Source organism: Taudactylus pleione, unplaced genomic scaffold (genome assembly GCF_031769625.1).
Source record: "Taudactylus pleione unplaced genomic scaffold, aTauple2 ptg001956l, whole genome shotgun sequence".
Classification (NCBI taxonomy): Eukaryota; Metazoa; Chordata; class Amphibia; order Anura; family Myobatrachidae; genus Taudactylus; species Taudactylus pleione.
This window is the reverse complement of record NW_028286352.1, coordinates 5,352,049-5,364,827: the sequence shown is the minus strand read 5'-3', so window position 1 is coordinate 5,364,827 and position 12,779 is coordinate 5,352,049. Positions and strand designations below refer to the sequence as shown.

At 39.9% G+C, this 12,779-nt stretch overlaps 1 protein-coding gene across 1 annotated transcript; it reads left to right on the top strand.

Moving 5' to 3' along the window:
- LOC148436131 (embryonic protein UVS.2-like) lies at positions 1–9,890 on the top strand. Its single transcript, XM_088465333.1, has 13 exons — positions 1–25; positions 326–373; positions 1,891–1,938; positions 2,774–2,833; positions 3,682–3,816; positions 3,909–4,026; positions 4,255–4,433; positions 4,535–4,616; positions 4,761–4,888; positions 5,270–5,385; positions 6,699–6,924; positions 8,967–9,085; positions 9,669–9,890. The coding sequence occupies exons 1-13, from the start codon at positions 13–15 to the stop codon at positions 9,888–9,890; spliced, it is 1,494 nt and encodes a 497-aa protein (XP_088321459.1). The 5' UTR covers positions 1–12.
- Positions 9,891–12,779: the final 2,889 nt, after the last annotated feature.

Below are 12,779 nucleotides of genomic sequence, written 5' to 3'. Positions count from 1 at the left end.
TCCCAGCATGAAATGAATGGTTTTGGTAAGTTAAAAATTTGAATAATTCATTAAATATCCTTCATTTTCCCCTTCTAGTCACTAAGTTTTCATTTTTATTTTGTCTACTTTTCTCTCTCATGTCATTGTTTTAATTAAATCATTCACTTGTCTCTTTTGCTGCATTTTCTCTCTCTCTTTTGCTGCATTCTGTCTTTCACTCTCTCACTCTTTTGCAGCATTGTGTCTCTTAATTTCTCTCTCTCTCTCTCTCTCTCTCTCTCTCACTTTCAAGAAACCTTCCTCATTCTTACACCATCACAATATTTTTACTTGTCTTTGACAGATCCAAAAACACTGGATATCATTAAGGAGATGGGAACATTCCATAAAGGTAAGAAAGAATACTATGAATTAGCACAATCCATATTACAATAGTTGTATTATACAATATTTATATAATGATGAAATCATTTCAATCTATTAAGACTTTTTTAAGGACACAATAAAAAAATGACCATGAAAGGAATAAGTACTCCCAAAACTATCTACAATTAATTAACAATTGGTGACTGTAACACCCGCTCTACAGAAGGGGGCATTCACAAAAAAAAATCCTGTGATTACAAGATAACTAAACAATCACAATAAGCAGTGTAACAAATCCTATAAATATAAAAATGTATCTGCTAGAGTAAGTAGAATAGATTTCCTAAAAAGTTAACAATGTATATACATCCAAAATGAAGTAAGACAGAAAAAAACAAAATTAAATAGCAAACTAAGCAACTGAGATAATGTATAAACAGGGCAATCTATGGCTAGCTAAGGGGTGATGCAAACCACCACATACTGTATTAGATGCAGTAAATCAGAGAACTGTTACAGAAATCAGGGGACACAATAATATAAAGTGACACCTAACCATGATGACTGTGAGTAATATCCAGTCTGTGTATCTATGTACTAAGTCTTGGAGAGTTATTAAGTTGATGGAGATAAAGTAGCAACCAATCAGCTCCTAACTGCCACTTCAAAGGCTGTGTTTGAAATATTACAAGAGCTGATTGGTTGGTATCTTTGCTCTCTCAAAGACTTAGTACATAGACCCGTAAGTCACCTATAGTAAGTATAGTAAGGCTGGTCTCACACCTGTCAGCATAACAGGTCAATTACGAACCTCCCTCTCTCTCCATCTCTCTCTCTCTATCTCTCCATCTCTCTCTCCATATCTATCTCTCTCTCTCTCTCTCCATCTCTCTCTCTCTCCATGTCTATCTCTCTCCCTCTCTCTCTCTCTCTCCATCTCTCCATCTCTCTCTCTCCATCTCTACATCTCTCTCCATGTCTCTCTCTCCATCTTTCCATCTCTCTATCTCTCTCTCCATCTCTCTCTCACCATCTCTCTCTCTCCATCTCTCTCTCCATCTCTCCATCTCTCTATCTCTCTCTCCATCTCTCTCTCTCCATCTCTCTCTCCATCTCTCTCTCCATCTCTCTCTCTCCATCTCTTTCTCTGTGTCTCGCTCTCTCTCTCCCCGTCTCTTTCTCCATCTCTCTCTCTTTCTCTCTCTCTCCATCTCTCCCTCCCTCTCTCTCTCTCTCTCTCTCCCTCTCTCTCCATCTCTTTCTCTCCATCTCTCTCTCCAACTCTCTCTCCATCTCTCTCTCCATCTCTCTCTCCATCTCTCTCTCCCTCTCTCTCCATCTCTCTCTCTGTCTCTTGCTCTCTCTCTCTCCATCTCTCCATCTCTCTCTATCTCTCTCTCTCCATCTCTCTCTCTCCATCTCTTTCCATCTCTCTTTCTCCCTCTCTCTCCATCTCTCTCTATCTCTCTCTCCATCTCTCCATCTTTCTCTCTCTCTCCATCTCTCTCTCTCTCTCTCTCTCGGTATCTCTCACTCTCTCAGATCCAGAGACACAGAACAATGAGAAGGAGACAGCAGCTTCCCATTCAGGTAAGAATTATAAGATAAAGTACAATCCATATTACCTTACATTACTTATATACTACAGTAACAAGAATATATATGTTTCCCCTAATAATGAGAAATGCTTATTTACACCATCACAATCACTATCACTGGGATATACATTTGTCTAATGATAACAATATTTAATGTAAGTACCATTTAGAAAGGTACATCAGTATAATGTAATAGTGTAAGAAATAGTGCAGTTATTACCACGTCTGTGTGTGAGTGCACTGACACTGCCATGGTGACTGCATCTTCTGTGGTTTGGTTACTAGAACGGCTCTCACTATTGGTTACACATCTTATACTACTGGCTAGAACATAAATGTAAATAAGACATATGTAACAAGGGTGTGACATTAATTACATTATAATTATATTTTAGGTGAAACTTCTAATATTTTTAGAAGACAATTTATAATTTTTTTAACAAAATAATAGAATCTGGCCGGAGTGTAATTTAGGTGAAGTTGTCTTATCAGTAGTCTATACAATCCCCATTACACTTATTACTGAATGTCAAAATAAAGCAATATTAGTAACTTACCCCTATCAATTACTTTGAGTCACATGTAATTGTAATTATAGCAGGTAAAACTGTGTCATGAGAGCCTATTCATAGAACATATTTATCTGGTCATAAGTAAGGACATGTATTGTATCTAAAAGATCATTGATAAGATAACTGATAGGAATGTATTTAGTATGATGCTGTTTATTGCTCTCCAACAACTGCAACATACTGTATGCTCAATGCACTATTTAGGTAAATGTAGTATTTATGGTTATTATATTGTATGTACATTACTATTTATAGTAGACACTGATGCCGGAGTGCAGGAAGGTACCTTCAGCAAGATTATTGAAGTCAACAAAGGTATTAACATACTACTAATGCTAAAAATGTATAAACTAGTTAGGTTAAGAAATCTGTTGGTTCCTTAAAGTCTATGTTGGTACATGAGTAGGCAGCTGAACACAAAGGAACCTAATCATAGAAAATAGGATTAAGACCAGGGATAGTTATAGAGTTACTCTGTTCTTCACCTTTTCCCCAAAACTGACAAAGAACTGCCCATTAGTACCATTTTTAGTAACCCAACTGCTAGTCCTGTAATCCATACTATTACCAGTCAGTAATTGTGAAGGAGGACGCATTACATTAATCTCTACTGACTGTACTAGGTACCCCCTAGATGACCAGTGCCAAGGGTGAGTAGGCTGAGCTTTTATAAAATGGTGGAGAGAGTTTATTTTATTAATTAATTTATTTTACACTACTAGACAGTAAGTATCCTTCCGCCCCTGTCCGGCTCCTTCCACCGGATGCCGGGGCTTTGTGCGCCTGCATGAACTTTAGTTAGACTCAGCAGTGCTAAGTTTCACTACTCCAGAAGGAGCAGTGAAAACATTTTGGGAATCAGATGATTTTCGGATGAGCTGTCTCAACACCAGTGTAATGATAAATTGCTCCAGTGCTCACCGCAAATTAGTAAGTTAATTATCATTGTCCAGCCTTACCCTGATAATAAAATAGTGAATAGACCCTTTAGTAAGGAGGAACTGTAGGTGTGTTAACGAGCTAAGAAACATCTTTAATGGAAAGAAAGATTGGTATAATATCTCTGTTATTATTACAACATAGGATTGAATAGTCTTACATAACTCTTACATACAGTAAACTAATGTATGAATTCTTCTTGTCCATGTAACTGGTTAATGTAGATAACAACATAACTGTGCATGAAGGAGATGTGCTCATGAAACCTGGACGCAGCGCCATCAGCTGTAAAAATTGCCTGTGGCCTAAATCTGCAGATGGGACTGTCCTTGTTCCGTACATCTTAGCCTCTGTTTATAGTGAGTTATCTATTCCTCATGGTATCCTAAAGTAGTCATGATCACCTATTGTTCTAATATAATAATATATGCTCAACTTCCTTTCGCTACAGATGACAATCAAGTCAAGTTGTTCAAAACTTCTATGCAGGAGTTTGAGACATTGACGTGTGTGAGGTTTGTACCAAGGACTGCAGAGAAGGATTATATCAACATTGTCTCATCAAATGGGTAGGTTCTTCCATTATGTCTAAGTTATAGAGTAACACTAACTGAGAGGCTTCTGGTAACAAAAGCAGAATTTTCTATTCTTCATGATTACTGCTAACTCTCCATAAGAATACTTCTGGAATGGGTGTGAATTTACCTTCCAGTGATGACTATTTATTTCCCTATGTATATAAGTATACTGTAACCATTAAACAGACTGTCATACTGTACCTTCCTCACTGCTTCCAGTTGTACATCATTTATCGGACGACAAGGTGGAGGACAGATGGTTGGACTAGATGTTGCTGGTTGTATGTCCAGAGGAGCTGTAGAACATGAACTAAGTCATGTCCTGGGATTTTACCATGAGCATATGAGGAGTGACCGCGATGACTATGTCACCATCAATTACCAATATATCTCACCAGGTACTATGCATATGGCAAATGCTCAAAAATACTGATTGTCACAGTTTTGTGTTGTTGTCATTCACATGTGATGTGTAGTAATGGGAGATTTCTTGTTACAGGTAATGCAGTGAATTTTATAAAGAAAAACACTAATAACCTGGGTCTGGAGTATGATTATAGCTCAGTGATGCATTATGACAGGTAAGCTGCTATGCACAGAGGTACTACATAATAGAGGATGGTGCATGAATATAATTAGTGCACATTGATGTTATAACTGCCTCTATAATTCTGGACTGTACCGATTTTTACATGATATTATCATGTTTATTGTCTGTGTGACAGGTATGCATTCTCTAACACTTCAAAGCAACCCTCCATTGTACCCAAGCCTGATCCTACCATAACCATTGGTCAAAGAAAAGGACTGAGTATCTTGGATGTTTCTAAAATTAACCGGCTCTACCAGTGTAGTAAGTACAGATGTCATATAGCCTCATTTATAGTTAGGAGTAAATTTAGCTAATACTTGCAATGTCACACCTTAGCTAGGCCATGTTGCACTGCAGGTGCTGGTGGTGGGGTCTCACGCTTCCAATCCCAACTCTAAAACCCAATATAAATATACCCTGGCCATTATTTCTATGCTATGCATTTGTGCCTCTTGTGTCACAACATGGTTTATCTAGGTGTAGACTTGTTCATTTTAGTGGGATTGTTTCTTAACACAAAGTGAGGCCCATTACAATGAGTGGCTGTATCTGTCACATATGTAGCTCACCCTAGTAATATAACAACTCATTATACTTTACCACATCTATAGTCATTAAATTATATCACTTTCTACCTCTTAGGTGTTTGTGCAAATTTGCTTAACGATAAGAATGGAACTCTGACCTCAGCCAATTATCCCTCAGCTTATCCCAATGATGCCAGATGTGTTTGGTTGATCAGGACACCATCTGGACAGGTATAGTAATGAATGGAATTAGCATATACATATATATGTACTATATATGTACTACCCACTTAATTCAGATATCAGAACGAGGCAAAATGTTATCTTTCATGGACATCTCTGCACAGATATCCATGAAAGATGATACTGGCCAACTGCTCTGGGATAAAACCTCATAGAAGCCATCAGATCGACCCCCAGCTATGGGTAAAGACAGAGGTGAATGGTGATTTGGAGCATTTGTGCCTGGGATTTATTTGGACTACTATAGCTGATGCTGCTTTTTTTGTGATTGATATCATTCTAACACACATAGGGCCACATTTAATAGGGTGAGTGTTTAGAAAATGTGAGAGTTTAGCAGTAAACACTCACACTATTACATGGGTTGAGTTGTATCTTCAAAATGGGAAAATATCTGGATGAGAATTTAAATCGTGAGAGTTTTTTGAGCCTGAATAACATGCACGTTTTCATGTTCTCGGACTCTATTACATTGGCCGAGTTTAAAAAGTGTGAGAAAACTCTCACTTTATCTAAACTTTCACAATATAATATTTGGACCATAGTGTGGCTGTGACTACCTGTGGCCCCATTATACATTTGCAGTGTATTTGCAGTGGAGTGCTCCAACTATGGACTTCACAAATATTTATAATTTATTTATGTCAAATGGAATGTGCAATGTGCTCCATAAAGACTGTGGGTCTCATTTATTAACAAGTTGGCAGGAGCACCATTATAATATGCAATGAGCTTTATCATATGCAACGAGTGATAAAGCTTATTGAATATTATAATGGTGCTCCAGCCAATCATCTCCTAACTGTCATATGTTGAGCACCACGTAATTGATTACACCAGCTGGGCGCAACTGGGAACCTTTCTCTGTGTGCCTTATAGATTGGGCAGTTAAGCAGCTGTCACATCCTGGTTTGCTGTATTACTAGTGTGTCATTTTATCTAGGGATTATTGTACTAGCACCAGGTTCAAAGTATTCGGAGGTCATTCTCTGATACTTATCTGTTCTTTTTATAGTAATAAATCCTCCTAAGGATTGTATAATTTCCAACAGAAAAGAAGGATGTGGGGGGGAAGTATATACAATGGTGACATACAGTATGATGGGTTGTTCTGCTCATTGCAAAGATGTAATTCTCCATTTAAGATTTCACAATACTCAAGTAAATAAGCCTAAATAAGGTGATCACATCCCCCAGTTTGGCATAATGTGTGTACATTAAGCTACATATGAACTTATTTGCAAAATGAAATGACTAAATAAATAAGTTATTGCTGACTCCCTGATATGTCTTACATTAAGGCTACCCTGAATTTTAATGGCTTTGATGTCCAATCCTCACCTGACTGTGCATCTGACTACATCAAGATATATGATGGTCCCAGTAAGACATCTCCCCTGTTACTGGACAAAACTTGTGGGACTGGACTGATCCCTCTAATTGTTGCTTCAACTAACCAGATGCTGGTGGAGTTTGCCAGTGACAGTAGCGCTACAGGGGTCGGCTTCAAAGCTACATATGGCTCAGGTATTGTACTCAGTTATAGAAATGCCCAATGTTATAGTTTTACACTGTCTAATCCTACTTATATCCTACAGATGTTGTCATGTTCCTTGCACTGAATGGCAGTTACAGCATGGATGATTATATAAATAAACTAGAACATGCAGCTCACAGCTAAACTAATTACCTACAATTCAATTCAATTGATCTCAAAGTAGAAAAACTGACATGAATTAACTAATACCCCTTTTACGCCGGAGCTAAAACCCGGGTTTTTGAAGGGTTAACCCGGGCAGCTCCCTGGTGTAAAAGGGGAGAGAGTTGGATCACCGGGTCGAGTGACCCGGCAATCCAACCCAGGTAACTAGCAGGGTTTAACACGGGCGTAGCCCATGAAACCCTGCTGTGAGAACAGCACACTCCGGGTCACGATGACCTGGAGTGCGCTGCTAGCCGGCCGATTGGTCCGGCTTCTGTGGTGCTTGGAGATGACATCATCTCCAAGCGACCACTTTCACTCCGCAATAGCCGGGTCAGTGCAGACCCGACTGCGGTGTGAGCGGCACTGACTCGGGAATATCCAGAGTCGGCTCCGGCAAAATTCCGGGTCTGATCCGGATAGGAACTTTGTTCCAACTCCGGGTCAGACCCGGAATTTAGGTGGAAAAGGGGTATAAGTAACCATTGATGTTTGATTGTTTTTACTGCTTCAATAATATGGTACCATCATTAATTTACTATATACTATTTTATAAAATATTGTTTCCACTATATATGGCAATGTTAGTATGAATAGAAACTATATCAAATCAGCCCTCAATAGCTCCCCTTACATATAAATCTGAACTTGTCCTGAGATATCTCTCCTCTTGCCACCTTAATATTTCCTGAGACGTACTGTATAACTTTCCTACCCCTAGTAACCAGACTTCTCCTGCAGCGCTTCCCACTTGTGGGAATCCCTATCTCACCTGACCAACTCTTTCTCAACCTTCACTACTTCAATTGGTCCCTCAAAACCTCTCTCTTCACAAGTGACTTCTTCCCCTCTACATGCAACATCTCCTACCACTCATCCCTTTAGCCCCTGCCCTACGAACTTCTCCTGCAGCATTTTCCACTTGTGGAAATCCTCATCCCATCTGACCAAGCACTTTCCTAACCTTCACTTCTTCAAGTGGTCCCTCAAATACTCTCTTTACAAGTGCCTTCCTCCCCTCCACCATCTCTTACCACTCATCCCTTCTGCCCCTGCCCTACCAACTTGTGCCTCTATCTGCCACCTACAGCTAGAGCAAGATCCTCTCAACCTTATGTCTCACATCTGTCCCTGGCATCCATCCATTCACACATTGTCCATCCTCTGTGAGCTTCCTAACAGTAAAACCATTTTTTAATTTACACCTTCTCTGGATTGCATGATTATAGCTGCTTAAAAATTCCCCACAGTAGGAAAATTCAGTCAAGCTCATATCTGCTATGCACCGCAAATCTTCTGCTCTGCTCCCCCTACCCGTAAAAGCAACATTAATGCAAAACCATAAAAAGGGCAACCAAAACACAGAAAGGGAGGGTGAGAAGTTTAAAACAAAAAAGCCTCAGTCAGGGTGCACATAACTTTTATTAACTTCTGAGGCCTGAAACCTATCCCCTAGCTGTATGCTGAATGGACAGTATTCAATGTGTGATAGCTCAGGCCAAAAAATTACAAACCAGTTCAATAAACTTCAAGGTTTAAACTCCTTCAGTCATAGTATGACTTCTATCATCCTTTATGAATATTTGTTTTATTTGTGTTAGATTGTTTGTTCCTTTGCCTGTTCAGTATTGTGGAACATTACAAATAAACTTTGATGATTATGATCAGAAAACCACAGGCACTTAGTAGTTGACATACTTACAAACAAAATTTGTTTATGAATTAATTTTATATAGAAATAAGAAAGTTTTATGGAAGCTTTGTCATGTTTTCATCATATGTTAGAGAATTACATAGCCTGGTCCTTTGCTGGATTTTGGATAACAAATGCTGTTTGTTCTCTGCTTTATATCATATCTCCCTAAAGTACAATGTGGAGGGAATTTCTTTGCCTTTGAGAAGAACTTTACATCTCCTGGATACCCAAATGCATACAGCCCAAACATGGATTGTACCTTCAATATTACAGCTCCTCAGGGATATCGGGTAAGAACAGATTTGTAGTTGAAGATAATTTGTGTAGTGGATTCAGTAATGTTATGGAAGCTTTATGTATAGATACATAGAAAGAGAGAAATAATAGATAGATAGATAGATAGATAGATAGATAGATAGATAGATAGATAGATAGATAGATAGATAGATGATAGATAGAGAGAAAGGGATAGTGTCTCATGTGTGAATGTAGTCACCAGGCCAATATTGAGTTCATCGTGGGCTGTGATATGAGGTAAGTGGCCAACTCACCTCCTTATCCTAGAATATATTAGTCCCATTTGTATGATGTAGTTTGCTGACTATAATGGCTGTGGAGATAGATTTATTTGAAGGAGTTTCATAGGCTCTAAAACACAAATTGTATGATTGGTTAATAAAAATATTCTGCTTTAAGAATGATCAGTATAGATATGAAATTTACAAACATATCTATGTATGATGTTATTATCAGATTTATATGCTCACACATTGTGCCTGTGGGGAATATTCTAGCTGACTTTGGTATTTCTGTCGTATCTGCTTTCTGTATGTCTCTTTCATTAATAATAATTAATATTTCTGTGTATTACAGATATTACTGACTGCAACTGATTTTCACCTAGAGGACGCCGCTCACTGCATCCAAGACTATGTGGAGGTCCATTTTGATTCTCGTGTGTATGGTCCATTTTGTGGTGAAGACGGCGGATTTAATCCCATAACCTCCACTGGGAATACCATGGTGGTGATATTCCACAGTGATATCAAAACTCAGCTAAAAGGTTTCCAGGCTTACTACACCTTCAGTGAGTAATATAATTCCATATATTCACTACAGAGCAGTTCTATAGGACATTATATAACTTTTATGATTTCATTTATTTGCTATAATTAGGTGTATTGCTTCTCACTGATACTGATTTATGACATCACTTTCATTTACACACATCATATAGCTTTGTTGTAACCTCAGGTAGTCTGAACCCAGATGTCGCCTGAGCAGGGCTGGATTCAGCTTTGTAAGGGTGACTACCGAGTAAATTGTCAAAATTATATAGTGGTGATGCTATTAAAAAGAATAATGTGTAAATATACCCAGCACCATAAATGTGTTAAACACACTATAGTGCTCCCAGTTCACATTATGCCACAGTGCCCCCCACTAAAGTGATGTAGCTAAGTGTGGGGGCCCTGTTGGTAATCTGGCAGTGGTTCTTTACTCAATCCTCAGGACACCACACAAGTCACGTTTTGCAAGTCACCCAGCAGGTGCAGAGGTGTAGTCATTACTCACTGACACATTTTACAAGATCCACAGGTGGAGCTAATTATTTCACTTGTGATTCTGTGAGGACACCTGGAAAACATGCACTGTTTGGGGTCCTGAGGACTTAGTTTGAGAACCTGTGAGGTAGATCATTGGCAGGATCAGTATCACAGTCCTTACACTTTTTATTTAACAAGTAATAACATAAAATAGCATGAAAAGCCTTTACATTAGGAATACAGTAGGACGATTTCCCATTAGAACTTGATGTTGTGATCCTATCATTTATATACTGTATCAATTTAGTGTAAGATATTTTGTATAACACAATTTTTTAAAAGTTGTATTATATGGCCTTCTTGTCCTCCAGCTTTTAGCCTCAAAAGAGCAGATGATTTTCTTATACATAAGAAAAATAATATCCTCTTAAACATTCCTGATTTGTCTGTTAATGGACATCAGAGTACAACACTAAATTTGGATGTTAGTTCTTGTACTCTTATTAGCCAAAGTTTTCAGTAATACCTCAAAATTTGCTGGTGACGGTGTGATTATAACAAAATAACCACTAGATTTAAAGTATCTATTAATTTAAAGGCAAAAACATCCTGGGTTTGTCTTTTAATAATTGCTATTTTAAATCCAGCAGCTTTATTGTTGAAATTATGTAAGTACCTGCAAGAGTGGTTGAAAAGATGCAGGAGACAGCAAGTGTCCCTTCCTAACCCCTGTACAGTCCACTAGTTCTTTTACTCTTGGGGCATATTCATTAGGTGCGAGAATAGCGACAATCCTGCACCTGCGGGGTTTTTCCTGCAAGTGCAGCATTTTTGCTATTTTGTTGAGGGGTTTTTAAACCTCCTCCCCGAAGACTGATTAAGCTATTGGAAATTTCCAATTAGCTTAATTAGTCCTTAATTACTCACCTTCCGAAGCGTAGTCTTCTTCCTCCAGCGTCGGGATCCAGGTCTTTTGCAGCAGAGTGAGTATGTCAGTGTGTGTTAGTGTTTGTTAGTGTTTCCAAGTGTGTATGAGTGAGTGTGTGTGACCCCCAGTGTGTGTGACCCCCATGTAAGTGTATACCCCTGTAATGGCTACTGAGCAGGGCCGGATTAAGGCTTGTGGGGGCCCCGGGGCAACTAAGTTGTGGGGGCCCCATCAATATAATTGTCGCGGCCTCACCCAGCGACTACTATGCCCCTTACCTTGCCACTGGATTCTCCACTGACCGGCAAGGTGGCAGCATACTAAATCATGTCCGCGACACTGCTGGGAACCGATTCCTGGCAGCATAGTGGACATGATTTATCTGTCCTGCTGCAGTTGTAATCTATGCTCCATGCTGTCTGAGCCGGCATCCGGGTCTACCCAGAATGCAGAGCGTGAGCAGATTCCCTTCCCCCAGTACACAGCACCTCTCTAACCATTCCCACTCTACCCCATTCTCTCTAAAGTGCACATCATCCAGTGTACCCCCTTTTCCCAGTACACAGCAGCATTCCATTCACCCAGAAAGCAGTCTGCGGACCCCCCCTCCCCAGCAGTGTCCGACCAACCCTCAACCCCTCCCTCCCCCAGTACACACCATCCAGTGCCCCCACCCAAGAGAGGTTGTCACCGTGGCCAGGTTTGTTTCTGCGGACTGATGCGGATAACTGGCTGCCATTACAGCTCAGTTACCGTAGAGGAGAGGCAGCCAGGGACAGCTAAGGGAATAAGCAACGCTCCACACAAATAATATGGCTCCCCTCCCAGATCTCCTCTGCGTCTAGTCTGCTGGACTACGCATGTGCACACAATTCACACTCAAGAAAATCAACTTCACTCGGCAGTGCTGTTTACAGAGAGAAACAGCGCTGGTGGTTTTTTTTGATACTAGCGCTTGCCAGCAAGCGCCTCAATGATGATTTCTGAATTGAAAATGATTGCGGCAATCACTAGTGACAAATATCTTTAGTGTAAAAATGCGTTGGTAAATGGAGCCCATTGCAAGAGCGATAGACAGATAGATAGATAGATAGATAGATAGATAGATAGATAGATAGATAGATAGAGAGATAGATAGATAGATAGATATTGTATAGAGAAAGAGTGAGTGAGTGGGGGGAAGGGTGAGAGAGGGAAGAAGGGGCAGGGAGAGATACAGACAGAGAGGGGGAAGGGAGAAAAAAAGAGGGAGAAGAGAGAGAGGGACGGAGGAGGATACAGAGGGACATGGAGAAAGAGAGGAATAAACGGTCACAGGGAGGGAGAGAGGAAGTGGAAGAGAGAGAAAGGGAGGAAGGGACAGAAAAAGAGCACACAGTACCTGTTGCAGCAGCTGCAGCAGCATAAGCTTTCTGATGGGAGCGAGCACTTCGTGGCAATAGGCGGGGGGCGGGGCTTCCATAGTCAATCACGTTCATGGACTCCATCTGGTCCACCAACCACCAGTCC